Here is a 20276-nt window from a genome sequence, read left to right on the forward strand (position 1 = left end):
AGCATGTCTGACTCTGTCAAGAGTCTCATTTTGAGCCCCGGATGAAAGACGTGGAGCATATATTTCCGTGCGGTGAACATACACACTATCGATGAGGATCAGAAAGGAAGTTGATGCACAATTTTGAGAGAATAAATAGCAAGTCCACGTGCTCATCAGTGGTAGTTGGATGTCAATCTACATCAGGCATAATGTTCATGCCCTCTCTGTCCCTTGAAACGGCTGAACTAGCGGCATATATGATTCAAAACTGACACTTGTCAGTCAAGTGAGCACATGTCGCTTCATTTTCTTTCGTCGATAATGACCAGTTTCGAATACTCATAGACCAGGCAGTTGGAATGACTCGGAAATCCTTGGTGGTGTCTGGCAAGCGCATGTCGATCAGGGTGGCTAGGTATACGACTAGGTCGACCGTCGCTCCATGAGTGAAAAAAAGATCATATGGATTGCAGTATCATCATGGCTGAACAAGACCTTCATGGGTTAGGAGAACCTATGGATAGCACAGTTCCGTCACGGCTCCATCTCAGCACTGTCACCTGAGGTAGACTCTACCTGTTTTTATCCCTCTAGCTCCTCATTACCCAAAGTACCCCGGTACAGACTCGAGAACTACTCACGACTTCTGTCGATCGGTCTCTTCCCCCTAGCAAGTGATCGAGTGCAAGAAATGGGCAGGGGATATGAGTGGCTCGCTGAACAGCCCAGCTAGGTACAAACTGTGGTTCCTATATGCAAACTCCAGGTTCTGACTCGCCAGCGACTCCCATCCTTTATCGACTGCTCGCTGTAGCAAGACCGGCGGAAGTTGATACTTGATGGGAGTGAACGGGCAGCTCCATGCTGAGGTCGAGGGAAGCGGCAGCTTGCTACCTAGATACCTATGCACTGTATGTAATTCAACCTCAGGGTACACTTGTCTACTTGAAATTAGAAGTGTTCGCCTCGAGACAGTCCCTAGTATCAAAGTCTTACTTACCTTTATCGGTTCAGTTCATCCATTCAGGGTCTGTCGCTCAAGAAACCTGAGGTCATAAGGTATGCTGGGTCAGATCCAGTATGCCCAATTCAGTCGGAACGTCGAGCGTGGTGAATGACATGCTTATTTATCTTCGTGTGCTTTGAGAAACCTTGAATATGTGTGACACAAATGTATCCATGGACACCTATTGATCGACTGTTGTACAGTACAGAACTACAAATAGTATGTACAATAGGTACTGCAGTGTTGTCAGTAAGTCAGTAGGCAAGTTGAACACTCGAGTTGGTCATCATCCGGCTGCCCGTGTCTCATGCTGACAATACATTGAAATCGCCACCGCAAGCGCCCGCGCGGCCGCGTTCGGCCCGTTATCGGGCGCGCCCGCTAGGTGAAACCTTGGACACCCCAAGTCCCAATCCCTGGAAACCCCCACTCCTTTTGTCCTTGCTCTTCCGCCCACATCCATGATCCAGATAAAAGTGAGCTTGAGTAGTAGTCGCGTCCGGACTGCAAATTGTCCAAAGTCAAACTGACGGTCGTACGTGCCATCTTCCCTGAGATGGGTCAAGCTTGCAGACACCATTGTCCATTCCGCTTCGGGGTACAACACCGGCCCACTTGCTGAACCAATGGCCGTGATACAACTAGTTTCACTGCTATTTTGAAGGTAGGATTTGGCACCAGAAGTGCCGTTGCGGTCTCTTTTGCCGAGCCTGAACTGAGCCTTCCATTACGAGAATGGACTCAAACATCATCGGAGTAGAAGCAAACCAAAGATACTGATGGAACCATATCAGGATTGACTGAGTATGACAGTGACGCAGAAGCATTTGGTACATGGATGGCTACTGGGTACACTACTACAACTGAGGTTACCACTTTCCAGTTTGCACCAGACTTTGACTGTTTCGTGAGTGCGACCCGACCTATCTATGGAAATCAGACAGTGCACCTCGAAATTTCGTGTGGTACGCTAGCAGAAGACTCGGTGAACCAGGGAAAAAAGAATTAAGGGTATGAGGGAAAAAGGAGGTCGCCCTTTGAGAGAGTAAGAATAAGCTTCCTCACGAACAAATATCGCCTGGATATCCCAAAATTCCAACCACAGGGTAACCGAAGCACCTTCCTGCTCCGAAAAGGAGCGGTCCGGACTCAGATCCAGCGTTCCATGGAGACGCAGCGAGTGCATGGTCTTGCGCCAGCCTCCAGTGATTCGATTCAGACGGCGAAGGGGGGGGGGGGGGGCGGTGCTGAAATGGTCGAGCAATCATCGGTCGGCACCGGACATGGCCATCAAAAAACAGATTTTGCGGGCGTCTGACAGGGCGCAGGATTCTTTTTCTGGTTCCAGAAAGTGAATGGCTGCATAGGGAAATCGTCCGAGACAGAACCGTTCAATCTACCTTCGGGCTCGGCCCCGGGCTCTGCGGATAGGGAGCGGGATGATGGAGGAAAAGATTTGATGGAAAGTTTGCGCTTTGATTGAGACCTTGGAAGCCTACCCTATAAGTAGACGAGGACTCTGTGGAAGACAGACTGGTCAAACGGGAAGGTCGAGACGGGCATTCAGTCTTTTTTTAGCGACCAGGATCCGGGACAATCTTGTTTCGAAAGAAGTGGAAGCCAACATTATTATCATTCGCGTAGACATCTTGCTGCACTGAGCAGTGAGCACTCAGCATTGTACATTACAAGTGAAGAAATCGAGGCTGAAGGCCCTCACACCTTGAAACTACGGACCGGTGAGTCAGCTACCACCGCTATTTCAATCTACAGTAGATGCGATTTGAAGTGAGTTCTGTTAGTAGGGTTGCACCGACTGCGAAGGACCTTGTATGACTGGGTTGAGTTAGTCCCTAAACAAGGAGATTGGTGAAGGAAGGATGAGCGGATACATACATCACAGAGGTGAGAGAACCGACTTGAGAAGGTGGTTACTGGCAAACATGCAATCTTCGCGACAAGGGGACTGGACTGTCAAAAAAGGGCCAAAAATGAGAGGACGGAAAGACTATCGAAACTGAAAGGGGCATAGACGCAAAAGAAGGCACGGGAAAAAAAAACGTGGTATGTGGGCCCTCCCTTCCTCCCTTCCTTCCCTTCCCTCCCGTGGGGACTCTTGCACCGAATGTGCATCTTCCTTTTGAAACGAATTTTTCGCTCGGCCTATCATCCTTTTTTCTCCATCTTTATCCTCAAGTTGTATCCATAGGTGGTTCCAACTTATCGTCTTGTTTACTTGTCGCCTCCAAACCATACAGTGGGCCGGACGATGCGGCAGTCCCACAACCGTGTCATGCGACTGTTGGACCCGAGCTCGATCCTTGACCCAAGAGGACAAGCGACCCAGGAGGGATGGGTCCACAAGTATTGACCTTATCCATCGTGCACCGACTCAGCGAGACCAACTCTCGCGTGGAACAAGCGTGGGTTTGTGACTGGATCGGACCGCCCGTGGCTTTACCCTCAGGCCCTGAGCAGATCCTTCCAAGCCGCAAATGGGACCAACAAGAAATCGAAGGGAAAAAGAAGTGAGGACTTGACTCGGGCCTGTGGAAGCGGTCTCTGTGGGTTCGCTCTCGGAGTCTCTGATCCATCTATTCGACAGTACATACTTTGTATGTAATTCACGTATTCTAAACTCAGACTATTATAGTTTTACTACTGCAGTACTGCTCAGTTTTACAGCGGATGTGGTCAGGACTGTAAAGTGTAAATAGTAAACACGCTTTGGTCATCGGAATGGAAAGCCGAGAGGACCACCTCTCAATCCCATCCAGTCTGCTAGAGACTGTTAGCTTCACCGACCGAACCAACTTGTTCAGAACGGCGTCTGGAGTGCATATGTATCAGTTAAACTTCTTCTTCTTACCCCGCGCCAAGATCTCAAGATCCACGGGGCCACCAGTCCGACTGGCGTCAGATTCAGTGATTTCATTGACTTCAGGTGACTCTCGCTCAGTCGTATTCCAGGTAGTACGTCTAGTACGTCAACTGGTTGGGTTTTTGTAGCATATTATCTCTAGCTTTAACTTATACATGTAGCAGGTTCTGCAGAGGTCACAATGAGCGCTGAGCGACCGCTGGTGGTTGAAAGTCTATTGTTGCGAGGCTGACCCGGAGGGCGGTTGAGTTGCTTTTCACCCAACTAGTCCGCCTGACTGGCATTCTGTACTCAGGCTGTTCACTTGTCCATCTGACCTGAGTTGCGCCTTCTTGACAATGTTCGACTTGACCACTTGTCCACTCTACTCGTTTTCCATACCCGTCATTTTGTTTTTGCCGCTTCTGTTCATCAGCCTGCGTCGACGGTACGCAAACTCTACTGTAAGAGCTAGCGTTCTCGGGACCACTCATTGGGCCTCAGTCCTCAAAGACCAACGGAGACCAAGGGAAAAGAGGCGCTCAGGCGCCGTGATGCAAGGTCAACCCATGCTCGGTTAGATCGCTCGTGCGCCGGCAGTCAGCAAACAGAGAGGGAACAAAAAAAAGCAAGAATACGATCTTCCCGTCCTGATCGAAGGCAGCACTACATATGACACCAAGATCCGTGCTTCGCCTGCTGATCCCATTCGGTTATGACAGGGGTAGCTACTAGCCAGTGGCATTGAGAGGTCACCGCTAGTTGCTATGCGTTTCCTCCCTCGGCGCTCGAGAATGACGGACGGATGGTGAACTCAGGGATCGGGTGGTAAGTTGGTCCACGGCTCCACGCAGGACAGGCGGCATCATGGGCACCTTTTGTTATCACACGACCGCCCGCTTCAAGGCGCCCAAGCAGCCCATTTCAAGCGAAGGGAGGGACGATGATTCGATCTCGCTTGGGTGATGTGATGACTTGGACCGAGGAGCTGTCGGGTTTTGCAACCAAGTCAATTCATTACCCCGGTCAGCCTTATTGTTTTCTCACAACCTTTGGTCCTCTTTCGACCACATGATCTGACAAGTCCTTTTATGAAATCCATCTCTGAACTGAAGTATCGGTCTCTATTGACAGCCATGTGTACCTTATGGACGATGACCTCCTGTGGCCGAATAATATTGTAATGTACTGCAGATCCTGAATTTGGTAATTTTCAAAAGGGCGCACTGTATTAAGTGTATATACTATGTACCATTGGGGCAGGCGCAGGCTAGCAGCTGAAGAGTGAGACTCCCATGTTACGATCATTTACTGTACTTGTTTTAGGTCCGTCCTGTCCACTCTCTTCCACCCAAGCCCCACAGGATCCTCCCTGGCTCGGCAAGAAAACAAACAAAAATGGAAAGGGCAAAAGAAAAGCAAGAATACCCCCCTGTAAGGTTGGTCTCGCACATCGTGATAGGGTCGAGTATGTTTCCCGTGACCGTTTTCTCCTGCGGGTTGCGCATGACTGCGCCTATTAGTGCCCGACAAAGCTCAGCTCCGGTTGTGATAGACGCGCTCCCGTGTGGATTCGCAAGGTGTGTGTGTGTGATAGTCAAAGGTAAAATGAGAAAAGGGCCGACCGGAGGCGAGGGGGGTGGAGACGGAGTGCGTGGGCTGAATGCCAGATTGGGCGAGGAGCAGAATAAAGTGAATGTCAATGAACCCTTGACGACCGGAGGAGTTTGGGAATATTACGGTATGGGTTGTATCGACTCGTGTCCTCCTCCTCTTGGAGTGTGTGACTGTGTTGTTATTCTCTTCAGAGCCCGGTGCTTCGGTGGATGGCGCCCGATCAATCACATGAGTCCTGACAAGTTTCAACAACATCCATGGTCATAATGTCTTCAACAACTCACTCAAGAGACTGTATGATGACACAGGAATATTGATGGGAAACACGTTTGGTACTTCAGAAATACCGAAATCTTTGACTTGTAATTCTGGGGCTCAAGACTCGGGGGTCGGGAATGGATCCATGATAATGATGATGATGATGACTCGATTGGGAAGGAGGTACACATGATGACTAATCTGGCTGACGACTGCACAAATTTACTGACCGTTTGACCCTTTGTAACTGGAAGAACCATTCTGCTCAGTCTCATGTTTCTCCCGAGAAGGTCGGGCGACGGTTGGGTCTCCAAGCGTGCACCAGTACGCTCAGTCCCTCTCCAGCATCGCCGAGAGTCTAGCGCGGGTTGGGGTCGAAGTTCATCGAGTGGCCAGCGGCTCTGGTTCGGATGTGGAGACGTGATCCTGGGCACTGGACCTAGTGGGGCCCTCCCTCGGAGGCTCAGAAGGGGCTTGGAGTCCAAGATTGATCCAGACTTTTGCAAAGGTGGAACAAAGCCTGCTTTTCGGTCAAATGAACTCGACCAACTGAGCCTGCTGATGATCATGGTCAACGATCCTGAGGAGTTTGGAGATCTGGCGCGATGAACAAATCACGTTGATGATACATCAAGGTTATCTGGATGTCACATTACTGATGTTTAGGAATGATAAAAGGGAGTGTGGAGTGCGGTAACACGGAAAGACGCGGACCGCAATGCACGAGCCAATACGGTCTTGCCTAAACGGGGATGAAGGTCCGCTTAGGATAAGAAAATCAAAAAGAAGGAAAAAGGAAGACAAGGAAGGGAGCAAGTCACGAACAGGGTCAAAAAAAAGAAGAAAGAAAAGAAAATACCCATAATTAGGGTTTTCGTTGCTAAACAAAACGTGGCAACAGGCGCCAGCCGCTAGTCGGATGAGAAGGGCGCGGGACTTGGATGCAGGCTGGGTATTACACCAATACTAGAGGGGTCGTGCCACGATGCGCAATGGACCGCGTCATACAATATGTACCTGCTGGACTTCAAAGGTGCGGTACGAGCCTAGTACGAGATGCGTCGAAGTTTTTGTGCCGTCTCATTCTCAAGACTATGTTCTTTCATCCCTCGCATTTATGATCACCTGACACGCTGATGCTAAGGTGTCACACAATATCTGGGCAGTGGGCACTGGGTAGTGCAACTACACTACACTAAAGCTGGCTACATCACCTCTTCCAGGGCTGTACTAGGGAAGAAGATGTAGATAATTCAGCGTCACAAACGTCGCGAGAACTTTACAGTTTACACATGACGGTGTACATTGTACAAAAACACGGTTTGTCACTAGTTGGACAGTATGATGACATGCAAGGTGTGTCCGATTTATTACCACTTGTCTGGGAATATTGTACTCAAGACTGGGGGTACTGGCAGTCCTTCAAGGAGTTACTCGCTCTGCGACGGGATCCCTCCTTGACTCCTTGACTGGTGGTCAGGGCATGGCACATATGCAGGAGATCGGCGGGAAGTCCGGAGCGGCCCGTGGGACAGACAAGTTTGTGTACCCCGACCACCAGGCTCGGAAATCTTCGATCCCCCCCCCCCATTAGTCCGACTTGCCTCGCGATCCAAACGTGTATCTGCCATCTCGTGACGACCATCTGCCACTGATTCACAGGACTCAAGGATGGTCTGCTCAGCTACCGAGAAGCAAAGAACCACAGGTAAAAGTAGCTCAGACAGCGACCATGCCCTCTTATGAAAGAAGAATTGTTCCCTTCGGGCTGGCCTTTCCGTCCGTTCAAAAACGAGAGTCGATGACTGATCGCTTAAAAGCCAAGTATGTGACATGCAGTCTATACTCGACCATGTCGTCGTCGTGTAGCAAGTAGCCACTACATGCGCATACATATATCGAGGCCAAAGGCACGTCCATGTGAAAACGAGAACCTCCTTTGGCTCTTGAGTGGGCGCCAGGATGGCCAGATGCAGTCGATACTCGGTACTTCTGCGGCCTGCCCTGCTGAGGCATCATTCCAACGGGGTGTCCTTAGGTTGTCCACCTCGCTAGGACCAGAGTGGAAAAGCTGAACTCCAATCTTCACGTGACTGTTCTGTCATTTTGTATCGATGCTGTACTTGCCAAGAGACGGAACCATTTTTTGCAACTCCTTACCGCCCACTGACTGCCCGACCCAGAACACCAAAAACTCATTCAGAAGTTCTCTATACCTCAGTACTATTGTTTTTGTGTAATAATATTATACATATAATTAGAGTTCTTTAGAATTATGAAGAACTTATTTGGAGAAGTAATTTTGTAGGTTTGCTGATTTAATTAGAAAGGATGGGTAGCCTGGAGTGGGTGCTGGACCGCTGACTTAGAAAGATTGAAGTAACTATCGAGTTGGAGAGTAAAGGCGGAATAGTTTTTTACTTTAAGAGTCAAATACTTTCAAAACGATATCCGTAATAAATGCATAAATTGACCTTACCGTCTCGGTCCTAGTGAGGTGGACAACCTGACGACACCCCTTCTAACGTCTCCCTTGATTGAACATGATAGTAGTAGTGCTCCAATCTACTTGATTCGACGCACGGTGATCCAAGCCGAGAAGAAGTCGTTCAGTTCGACGAATGTTATTCTTGAACTCGTTCGTCTGACTTGCTCATTGCATGGAGCGTGACAAGAGTTCACTCTTTTTCCTAATATTAGCAGCCCATCGAGAGCAGCCACGGCACCTTTTCATTCGGTGGTCGAATCTCACGCTAATGCAAGTTACCATGGCTCATGATGGCCGTTCCGGTACCAGGCCTCTGGTCCTGGGTGCTAAGCGACTCCACCGCCTTCCAGTCAGCATGTCGGCCGCCCTGGACGACTCCGCTTCTCGTCACCAGCTGACCAGACGCACAGCGTGGTCGACACCTGCACTACTCCATCTCTCTTCTCGTTTCGCCCGTGTCATCGTTCGCTCCAGGTGCTGTGGAAGTTTCTGAGGAATTTCAGCTCCCGCAAAAGAGATAAATGTGTGTGGACCATGGTCTTTTGATTCTCGACTTGGTGTTTTTTTTTTCTTTTTTGACTCCCCCGTCCGTGAACATTATGGGGCACGAGGGGTGGCGACTTGCGGGAAGAAAGCTCTCTTGGGCTCCCCCACTCGTCAGCTGAAGTCCGATCGCCACTTCACACCGCCTCGCGCATTGCCGGGCACTAAGATTAAGACTAAGACGTGACCACTTGCCAGACCGTACTTACGGACAGCACTAGGACATGAAGGGAATGGACGTAGGGGGTGCGGCAGCGAGGAAAGACGGGAAGGAGCAAGAAGATAGAAAGTCATAAGCAGGGGGTATATCGTTGAGATGGTTCGACTTCCGCTCATGCAGTAGCGTACCTGTACCTCGCCGGGAGGGGGACATTTTTCTTGATTTTGCTCTCGATCGTTCCAGCGTCTCAGTGTTGGTCACAAAAGATCATCTCAATTTGCACCACTCAGACCTCAAGACGGAGGTCCTCTCGCATGTTCATGTCCTCGCTGTGTGAATGTCCGATTTCCATGTCCGATCGTGTGATTTTTGGGCTCGATTTGACCAAAGGACGTCTCCTACCTATGGAGCCAGTCTAGTATGTACTGTACTCGACCGATCGCAAGCCAGGTTCAGGCATTCCAGCACACGCATTAGTCGCCCTCTCAATGCGTGACGGTGGCCGTGATTAGCGTACAGTACAGTCTCTCTTTTTCGCATATGGCTATCTATGACTGGCGGAGGATGGAGAAGCGGGGATGATCACATTGGGATTGGGTTGCAAACTTGCAACAGACAACCGACATTTCGCCCCGTCCCGCGCCCATCGCCATGGGCGGGAATCCTGGTTCCGCGGGGCCGGTTGCGGTTTCAACATGGACGGTCCGAGTCGTCTGTTCCACGACCCAGTCGGCGTTAACCTTAGTACGCGGACTACTGCACGTATAATACAGACACAAGATACGGTAATGTATTGACTTGCGATACGTGGCGTACGCATGTGTACGGCTGTACGCTGTAAGGCAGTCAAAGCCTGCTTGCTCCGTTTACGATGTCCCAATCTCGTGTAATGGTCGGAGCTCTGAGGACGAGACAAACGTTGAAAATTTGATCCCTCCTGCTTCAGGGCCAAGTGAGCATCTTGACGAGGTAGACGCAGTCGCTGCTGTACACTTCCCCGGCAGCATGCGCCTTGATGTGCCAACTGCCAGGATGACACTGTGTAATACACATTAGCCACATTCCTTCAAGCCTTGACTAGTCGCAAAGAACCCAGGAGGCTCTACCTGCTATACAGACGAAAACCAGCAGAAAGGATGTGCCATGTTTCATCCTCGTGTATGGGCTCATTGGGCTCAACGACCAAGCCTGAACAAAACGGTGTACCAAGTCTGTCAATCTGAAGTTCAGAGATCGCTCAATCAGTTCATGAGCAGAAAAAGGTGCAGGTGATCGGGACTTGGTCGGAAGACGTTCTGGCCCCCGATACTCTTCCTTATCAATACTCCGTTACTGACTTCGGCCACTACTATCCAGTGTATCCATGGTTCCTCAATCAATCAAGATCTTCACTCGACCAGAACTGGTTGTCTTTGAATCAAAGGAAATTGTTCTGTACTCGACGACCTCACACACATATGTGGACTTTGAACTCTTATGGAGCCATATACCGGACATCCTTGATGTTCGACCATCTGCGCAGCTCCTAGTCATCATTCGGCGTTTTGGGCCGCCAGCTGATGGTACTGTGCCAGTGCGCACTGCGCAGCACCCAATCCATCAACCTTATCTCACGGTCGAAGATACGACCAAAATACTGGCTGGACTCCCTTCGATGGCCTGGGAAGTGACTCGGCCTTCCCGTTCCTTCCCGGAGCCGCCTCCGAGCTGCGTGCAAGGGGGAGTGACTCCGGCGCTAGGGGGTTAGAGCCCCGGCACCGCGCCGTCAGGACGAGCTTGGCTCATAGTGCTGACTTTTGTTCCACTGATAGCTCATCTCGACGACTGACTTGGATAGAGAGAGAGACCTCTGGAACATCCCTTGGCTGCCGAGTCATGGAGTTCCAAGTGTTGCACATTGTCCACATCATGATGGAATCCGGATCGATCTGAATACGACAGTATTGTCACAGTACGTATTGTCAATGGTCATACGTGATGAATATGCTGTGAATTGTGGGTCAAAGGTGGAGTGTGAAGACTGAATTAAGTAGCTACTCACTGTAATACTGAAAATTGCATCTGCGCGACAAACCTTCAATCTGATACCCTTTCAGCTGCTGATTACCCATGGAAGCCGAAGCTTTCCCATGGCCTCGACTGTCCAGAGTCCAGTCGGATTTCTGGCACGACTGGTCAGAACGGCCGCCTGGACGTGATTGATCTTTTCAGCTGACGCCTCTCCGAACGGTGGTCGACTAAATGTCCTAGCGTTCCAGAGACGGGGTCCGCTGTCCATGTCGATGGGTCACCGGCGCCGCTTGAGCCCGCGGGCTCTGCCTTGCCCGGCGGATCCACCTACCGTATTGGTGTGCCAAAAAGAAAACTCAACGACGGCAAGGAGGAAACGGACGGACAAGCAGTACTACTGTAGTACGATTGAATTGGCATGAGAACAAAAACATCGAGGGAAGACAAACCGTAACTGCGTCGGCCTCTGCCATCCGGTCAGATGACCTAACCAACCAAAAAATCCTGGTGTGCTGCACCGGAGTCAGAGCTGCAGTGGTGAAAGTATGTACCTTGATGCACCTTTCGGCCGACGTAGTAGCTCCTACTTGAACAACTGGATGTAGATTGGATGTGCACATTATGCATGCGGACGAAAAAGTCCTCGAGATCTTGCATCCCTGGGCAGCTTTTCGAGGTTGGGCTTCTGGCCAGATGGAACTGGAAATATTTCGAGAATCATGTATGAGATCTCATGTGCGAATTGTTGTTGTTTCAGGGTTCTCAATCTGTAGCCATGACTAGGCAATAGGCATGACTGAACGGGATTCCCGTCTCCCATGTAAATAGTCAAGTCTCCCCCAGATCGCGAAAGCGCAAATCTAGTAGCTTCGGGCATCCTTGAGCCTTACCTCTGCACAGTGCTGATAGCTGAGCATCTATGGCTTTTCTGACCATAGCGTTTTCTTTCCAAAAAATTATCTGAGCAGTCGACAGTGTGACCTGGTACGATAGTTCCATCTTGGCTTGTGCATGTTGCGCGCAGATTGCGATTTGTGTTGAATCGTTGATACAACCTCGAGGGCTTGCAAATCATGATCACTTGACCTTGTGCCTGACAGCCGCTATCTTCCACTGCGAATCGTAATTAATCGAGTCGAATATCAGGGCACCGATGTCTCGTGTATTGGGTCTTCGATGCTTGAAACAACTCTTTTCCCTTATTGTACGACGCCGGAGCAACATTTATTCCAGTGGTCGTGCTCTTCCTCGGGGGACGAGCTCCTGATGTCATCGTATGCAACTATGCATAGGTTAGGCATCTCCTAGTCCGTACTCCTGCAAGCTGCTCATTATTCGTCTAGAACATGCACCGCTACGCAAGCTTCGCTTTAGAATCCGTTATGCCAGATGCTTCTTTGAATTCCGAGCTATCCAAGATCTCGTTTGGAGTGTTCTGGTTGCCGAGGCTTCCCAGTTTGGCACATTCGGGATGACTCGCATCCGTCCTTCTAGCGGATGTGTATTCAACGGTCTCTCCCGGGTTGTTAATCCTTCTTGCTGTCCCCTGCTCTATCATGCATATTCAGCGGATTGGAAGCCTTACAAATGTCAAACTGAGCTGAAAAGACTGGGCATCAGAGGACTCGTGTAATGCAGAGTGCTCATTGCAGAAATGCAGAGTGCAAAGTGCAGACTCCCACACGGCCCACAGAGCTCCAGTTTACCACCCGTTTACCGGTCACAGTACCGTATTACCGGTTCCAATCTCTATTTTTCGACGATAGCATTTTCGGTCTCCACTCGAACGAACCTCAGCACACAGTGGAGTCGCTTTCCTTTTTTGATTATTATCTCGATTTATTTCTCCACTGTGAGTAACTGAGTACACCTTTTCGCATTCTCTCTCGTTCTGACTTTTTTTTGGCTACGCTTTTTCTTTTTTTTTTTCTATTTTCTTTTCTTCTTTTTTTTTTATTTCCATCGAAAAAAAGAGCCTTTTCCCTTGCCTCTCGACTCACGTACTATTGTCCTGATTGGGGTGTGCGCCTACTTGATTGTGTGTCTCTGGCGGTGGTCAAATTGAATCGCTCCTGCATTCACCTCGATTTCCCCTGCGTGATCTCGCTCGCTGTGCTGGCTTCGTCCATGTGATTAGCGATTATTCGACTTTCCTCTTCCAGCCTCTGCCCATACATCCATCACACATCGTACATTTCTCTTCCAACAACCACACACTCACACACACCCGCCCCTCCCTTCCCCTCCTCGCCATTCACTCGACGTCACATCCCTGTCCTGCTTGACTCATCTCAACCTCATCTCGCATTCCCCTCTTTTTCTTCCCTTCTCCTCTACATCTCATAATCACCCAAATGTCCCGCCATCCTGACGTGGACCCCCTCCGCCGGGGCCATTACCCTCCACCCCCAGAGGCAGACCTCAGTCGTCAGGGACAATATCCTCCTCCACCTCCAGACGATCGCTCTCGCGCCTACCCTTACGATCAGCAGCACCACTATCCGGTAGGCCATCGTTCGACAAGACTCAAGCGTGATCACCAAATACCCTCTCGGGTCATCATCGAGTGAGAGCTGACAGGGCGGTTGCTTCTCTAGTATCCTCAGCAGCCATACCCGGCTCCCCCAGAGCACGACCGAGGATACTATCCTCCTCCTCCTCCCGGGCAGTATCCAGCGCCACCACCGCCTCAACAGCAACACATGGCTGCTATCCATCCTCATGCGCCGCCGGACTACCGGTTGCCGCCGCCGCCGGGAGCCTACAGGCCGGATCCGTACCAGCAGCCTCCTCCCCAACAGCAGCCGATGCCGTATCATGCTGCTGCCCCGCGTCAACGAACAGCCATTGCCTGCCGGTACTGCCGCCGCCGAAAGGTAAGTCTTTCCACCAGTGGTTTCTTCTCCAGACCTATAAGGTCACCAATGATCTTCGCGAGGGTCTCGGAGATCATCGCACATGGCATGGCATTTCTGACAATGGTCCTTGGATCACAGATTCGCTGCTCTGGGTTTGAGAATTCCCCCGATGGCAGGTGCACGAACTGTCAGCGGTTCAACCAGGACTGCATGTTCACGCCCGTGTCGTCCCAAGCGCAGGCCTTCGTCCCGGCGCACGCTGCGTACCCTCACATGCGTCCCGGCAGCAACGTGAACGGCCAGCCTCCCCCTGGTACCATCCTCTATGGCGCACATGGCCAGCCATTGCCTCCCAACACAGCTGTTCAAGCCCCCGAAACGACACTGCCACCACCACAAGGGATGTACGCTGCGCATTATGGCCGGCCAGCGGAGGGTGCCCAGGTGCCCCTTGCGCAGCCCATGGCCGATCCGGTAAGACTAGCCTATTCTTGAGCTGCGGGACAGCGATCTTAGATTGATGCTAACCGGCGCCCATTGTGAACACAACAGAGACAACGACGTGGATCTGGGACTGGATTTGATTACCCCGAGCCAGCCAATCTGGCTCCGGTGACTCCCGCCAGCTCTACCCCCGGCTACCAGACACACACGGCTCCTAGCCCCTACTACGCTCTTCCCCACGACCCGCGCACATCCCCTCAGGCCACCTACGCCTATGAGCAGCCTCGTCACTCAACATCGCCTCATTCGCCTTACGCGCCGATTACCGCTCCTCCACCGGGACAGACCCCGCCTCCGACCTCGACTCCCGGGGGCTCGCAGCGAGGCGGACTCAACGTGCGCGACATTTTAAATCACGGAGCGGACGATTCGCAAGGTCGCTCCAGCACGGACAGCGACATGTTGAACCAGCTGAACCGCCGCGGCCCTCGGTAGTCGATCTTGAGAACGCTCTTCAAATTCATCATCGCCTGGGGTTTGTTGCGGAAAAGAGACCTTGGGATGTGAGATATTGGGGGTCATTGCGCAAGCTCCAGGTGCTGGCCACCACGAACGACCTGATGACTCCCCATGTCTCACTCCCAGGCCAGCAGCGAATACCGGCTTTGGAGTTGGGGCATAAGAGCTCGATTTGGGGTTCTTGGACATTCGAGCAACCTACCGACATCTTTAGACCGGCACCTTTTTTGAAGCATGCGGGATGCCACTTTCACTTTAGTATTGGCGTATACAGGGCGTTTCCTTCTTCGCCCGGTCAGACGGGAGATGCGACATGATTGACGGCTACTATCCACCTACATGGCCCAAACGCCATCCAACACTTCAGGCCTAGACGGCCCTTGATTATTCTGGGTTTACGGAAAATTCAATCGCCATTCTCTCTCGTTTGTTGTGTGCCTTAACAACCAGCTCGACTGCGATTCATGCGATCACCTGCCACTTTTCCTGATCTTACGGCTGGTCCAGCTCTAGGATTCTGATACTATCGAGCATTTCGCATATCGATGAACGACTATCCCTATCTTCCGGGGTCAGACACTTTGTTGTCTGTTTCTTTCTCGAATTTTCTTCGCGTTGGACGTCGGTTCTGATGTTGAGGGGTGGCGCCGGGAGGCTTCAGGGCATCTCAGATCGTGATCTCGGCAAGATTATCAAACGAACTTTGATTTTAATATGCGGGTAGGGTATCAGTCGCTGCTCTTATTCACTTTTATTTCGGGAGGGTTTTTTGCTCGTTCTTGGCACGATTTGTTCGCCTGACATGGATTTTTCTTGCGAATACGACTCTCGGATTCGGTTAGTCTCAGGGTCAGGGAGGCACCCTGGATATTGTCGGTTTTTTTTATTATCTATCGGGGAGGACACGTTATCTATTCACGGCATAAAATTCTGGTTGGCGGCTCTGCACTCTATGCTTTTATGCTTGAATCTTTTGCACACCGGACGTTTTGCCCAGCACACACTTCCTAGTTGGCTTTTTGAGATTTTGCGAGTTATTCTTGTCTTTTTGGGAGGCTGTCTGATCAATTATTACTCGAGTTTACAATTTCCACAGTTTCATATACTTTTCAACCGACCTTGCCGTTTGGCGTCAATACGTAGCCTGTTCGATGCAGTGTAGTTGTCATGCTCACGTGATATCAAGACTCGGAAAGAGCCCCCGGCTGTCTGTTATGCCTTACCTCGCTCAGGCTCATGTTCGTGATGAACCTGCGACATTGTTCCCTTTCGTATATGTCTAGCGGACTCGGCGCTAATTCGACCACCGGAGCTCATAAAAGCAAAATTGATGTTCTCGTGCGGCTTGAGCAAATCTATGGAAAAAATAAGGTTGCAAAAAGATGACCCAGGATGGCAATTCCCTTGAGTTTTTCGGCCATCGAGCTACCTGACTGTGGTGCTATTGATATCGTCGGGAATTAGTGATATGCCCTAGAGGTAAGCTGTGGGGTTTTGCCCAGCAACGAGCGTCAGGATATACAATTCACAATGTAGTATGTACTACGTACTACATACAGCCCTCTTTTCAGAAATGAGGTGACAACCACTAATCCTCCCGCAATATCAACTTTTCACCGCCCGTGAACGTGTAGTTGCCCGAGCGTCCTCGTTCCTTGCCTACCGTGTACTGCCCGGCAAATGGGGGCACGATGGTTCCGTGGAGGTTCTTGGGCGCCGTGATTTCCATGACAATCTTGCCTTGTCGGTTATATCCCCAAGCGGCGTATATCAATCCTGCAGGCGTGGGCACACGGCCGTGAACCCATTCTGTCTTGAAGCCCGGCAGAGGTGCAAAGATGAACTGCTCATAACCTGGCCGCGTAGGTCTGACACCAAGCGTGTACTCGCTGAGGAAGACGGTGGGATAACTTCCCCAGAAATGGGTTTGTCCTGTGAACAGGTCAAGACCTGGGTACCTTCCATCGGTGCTCTAGAGTGGGGGGAAAGGAATTTGAATTAGCGTTCTGCGAGATGGAGCTTCTTTGGGTAATGTGCGACGACGAGGTACAGAGATATGCAGCTCCAATTGGATAGAAGGATAAATGAAACAGGTGTCGAGGGTCTGTCTCTCCACTTACAATGTACTCCCAGTATCCTCCAGTATAATTTCGGTCACATTCGACCATGGGTCCCCACGTTGCATCCAAGAGGTCTTGAGCCAGCTGTGTACGCTTCGTCACGGCAAGTCCCTGGAGCAAGAAGCTTTCATAGTAGGGGTTGACAATGCCGGGAGTGTCCATGTATCGTGTACCATTGATGTAACCGGCTGGGACTCGCAAAGTCGACAGCTTGTCTGTGAACTGCGCCTGGCGTTGCTTACTGCCGATATTAGCGAGGAGAACCTGCGCAATATCAATCATGTCGTAGCCCGTAGCGCCAATAGTTGAGGCATAATACCCGGCCGTTGCGTTCCACAGCAAGGTATCGATGGCTGTTCGGGAAAGCTTCGCCTGCACCTTGTAGAAATCGGCCGCAGCATGGTCACCGAGATGGTTTGCCATCTCAGCCATTCTTTCCAGCGCGAGAATCATGGAGACTGTCTCAGCTGGACCGAGTGCTTGGCCCTTTTCGCCAGATATTGGAATGCCCCGTTTGCCCTGTGGTGCACCGTACAGCTGTGTTTCCTCGTCCAATGCTCGAGACATGGCCCAGCTGGTGGACATGACCATACGAGGCCAGACGCGCTCCAAGAAGGTATCATTTCCAGATCGAAGCCAGTAGTCATAGATGATCTGCATGAAGTCGAAGTTGTAGTCCACAAGCAATGGATCCACGTTCGTGGTTCGAATCACACTACCCTCTGCATCTAGAGGGCTGAAGAGAGTGTTACACGGCACTTCGCCCGAGGCAATTTGTCTCGAAAAGGCTTCATTGGCGGGACCCCAGACGAATTCACCCTGGCTCGTGCCCACCATGACCACTTGGGAGGAGACGATGCGGTCACCCAGCCACGAGTAGCGATCTCGCTTGCCTGCATCAGAGCACGTATACTGGTCGTTTGCATGTACACCGTACTCGACAAGAACGTCGGGCGAGGTCATGGGATTGCTGTAGACATTGACCCCAGTCTTCAAAGTCACATTCACATTTCGCACCCAGGCCGCTTGATCTTGCCAAGGGCCAAAAGCAAAGCCCTTGTACACGCCACCGGGCTTATAGGGGTTGGGATCGCCGAGTCCGTACGAGCCGATGTTGAAGTGGGCGATTTGTTGATCATTCAAGTACACTGTATAGGTACCATCACCAGGAGACTCGGTGAGGATAGTGTGCCATTCTTTCTCGGTCACGTTCATCTTCAGAGGGAATTTGTCCAGAACGAATCCAGGCAGAGAGGTTTGATTTTGCAGAGACCAGCCACGACCGAGCACCAAGGTGTTTGGAGGAACAAGTGTGCGGTCAATGTTAGCAAAGGAACCAGCGGGATATTCGCTAGTGAGTATGACTGGTCAAACAGAATCGAAATTAGTCTTTGAGATCAAGTAAGAAGGTGTCCACGTTCGTCTAGAAAGCACAGCTCACAAATTGGGCCCGTCGCTTGAATAGCATCAATCTCAGTATCAAGACGCCAGCCTGTACCGCCGCGATCGATCATGGTCTCAAACGAAAGAGTGTAATTCTTCAAATTGATCGCACGAGTAGAACTAGCCGGCTTTTGACCCCGAATGTAGGCGCCCTTGGATGTGATGTCCCATGTCGAATGCTGAGATCCCGGCGTGTAGCAGCTCATTTGTTGAGTCCGAGGTCCAAGGGCCCAGATATCGGTGTACGTAGAGTTGCTAGAAGCAAAGTAGCCAGGGAACGTATCCAGCTGTTTGACGGAAGACAAAACAGGTCAGTCATCCCTCCTGAGGCTTTGTATCGGGGATAGACGAGGGTTATTTACCGGACTCTGATCTACAGAAGAGACAAAACCAGCCTGTTTGATGACGAGCTTCTTGCCACTGATCATCTTGATTGACTGCCATCGCTGCGATCCCTGGATAAAGTACCCAGTGAGGTCACCGGCCTCTTTGATCTCATACGTCTCGACTCGGAAAGTCGCGGCAAGAGCATTTGCAAAAGCGAATGGTCCGTCAGATTGCGGGTTCAAAAGACCTCTGGTAGTCAATTATCAGTGACATCTGTTCAACCTATCCTAGATACTGATGACAGTGGCAAAGGCATCATATCACTCACGGAAACGCTTCACTGTATTTCACCTCAATCTGAGGATTTCCTTCGGCGGTTTCAACATGGAAGAGTGGCTGTCCGGCCACCGCAATGCCATAGTCAACTATGTCTCCATGTTACCGCGGCGTATCCATATCAATACCTACGCAAGAGATGACCCACGAGTAAAAGTATCTCCGATCTTGGAGAATGTCAGCGACAAAGCGTTCGTATTATCAGCGGCATCACTGCTTATTCCAAATTTTACCGCAACAGGATACACATTAACAGGCTCTGGAGCGCTCTTCGACTGCTGAGGCTTCGGGATCGCAGGCCATGGAAGGTCGCTCTGGCTTGATCCCAAGGCGCACGCGCCTAAAGTAAGCCAGGTGGCAAGGTACGCCGATATCCGCATGCTGAAACGAGCTGATTATCGAGTCAACCCTCCCCAACGCCATTTTGGTCCCTTATTTATCGTGTTTTCACAGGACTGTTTGAATTCGGGATTGCGGGCGGTTGACGAGACCGATTCCCAAATCCCCACATTTCCGAGGCGAGGAGCAATTGCGGGGTGTGAGGTGTAGAACTTCAAACCCTGTCAACCGACATGCCGTGTCTCGGAGGTTTTCCAATCAAATGGGAAGGGAAAAGGTCCCAGTCGTCGAAGATGGTTTGCCTTCGGCGACGATAACCCGAAATCCCGAAATCCATCATTGACCGAAATAGGGTCCACCCGAGCTAACGGTAAGTCACGAGTACTCGGAGTGTAAAGCAGATCACCTGCTGCCAAGAGAGTGTCCAAGTTAGCAAGGTAGATGGGTGCACGAGGAAAGCGAAAGTGGACATTAATATTGATCGCGACGAGTGAGTTCCCACAGAATGATCAGGTTAATTGATATGGAGTGTGAATTCATAGGCGGTTACTAAGCTAAGGGGCAGAGAAGATCAAGACGGAACATTATCGAGTGGGGACAGATAGGTGAACAGAGAGTCTGACAAAGAACCGACAGATGGCTAGAAACAAGAAAAGAAAACAGGGCATTGACGGCGTATTCGCAGGAGAGACATGATGCAAGTGTACATGAGATAGGATGGGCCCTGCACGATGTGATAGGAGAACACCGCCACGGGTTCAGCAATGAGAGGCTCAGCGGCAAGTGAACGATTGGAGAAGTGAGTAATCGAGAGGGGACCATTTCTTTTCGAGGTTGAAAGTCGATGGCTCAAAGAACAGAAAACATCACCAAGGCTGGAGGAAATACAGCAGTAAGCCAGATGAGAAAGGTCTGCTGCGGAAGATGCCCGAAATTGTGGTGGTGATTAAGTCGCGGGATTCCCAC

General features: G+C 50.8%; 2 protein-coding genes across 2 annotated transcripts; one reads left to right on the forward strand and one right to left on the reverse strand.

The window, feature by feature from the left end:
• Window positions 1–13278: 13278 nt before the first annotated feature.
• On the forward strand, window positions 13279–14721 carry N7539_004751 (uncharacterized protein; the record flags this gene model as incomplete). Its single annotated transcript, XM_056934353.1, has 3 exons — window positions 13279–13428; window positions 13522–14256; window positions 14335–14721. The coding sequence occupies 3 exons, from the start codon at window positions 13279–13281 to the stop codon at window positions 14719–14721; spliced, it is 1272 nt and encodes a 423-aa protein (XP_056789547.1).
• A 1612-nt stretch (window positions 14722–16333) lies between these two features.
• N7539_004752 (uncharacterized protein) lies at window positions 16334–19351 on the reverse strand (the record flags this gene model as incomplete). The annotated part of the gene is made up of 6 exons (XM_056934354.1): window positions 16334–16717; window positions 16866–18229; window positions 18307–18595; window positions 18671–18884; window positions 18964–19060; window positions 19120–19351. 6 exons carry the CDS (start codon window positions 19349–19351, stop codon window positions 16334–16336), a joined length of 2580 nt encoding a protein of 859 aa, XP_056789548.1.
• Window positions 19352–20276: the final 925 nt, after the last annotated feature.

This window comes from Penicillium diatomitis (genome assembly GCF_028827545.1).
Source record: "Penicillium diatomitis strain IBT 30728 chromosome Unknown utg000005l_segment0_segment0, whole genome shotgun sequence".
Taxonomy (NCBI): domain Eukaryota; kingdom Fungi; phylum Ascomycota; class Eurotiomycetes; order Eurotiales; family Aspergillaceae; genus Penicillium; species Penicillium diatomitis.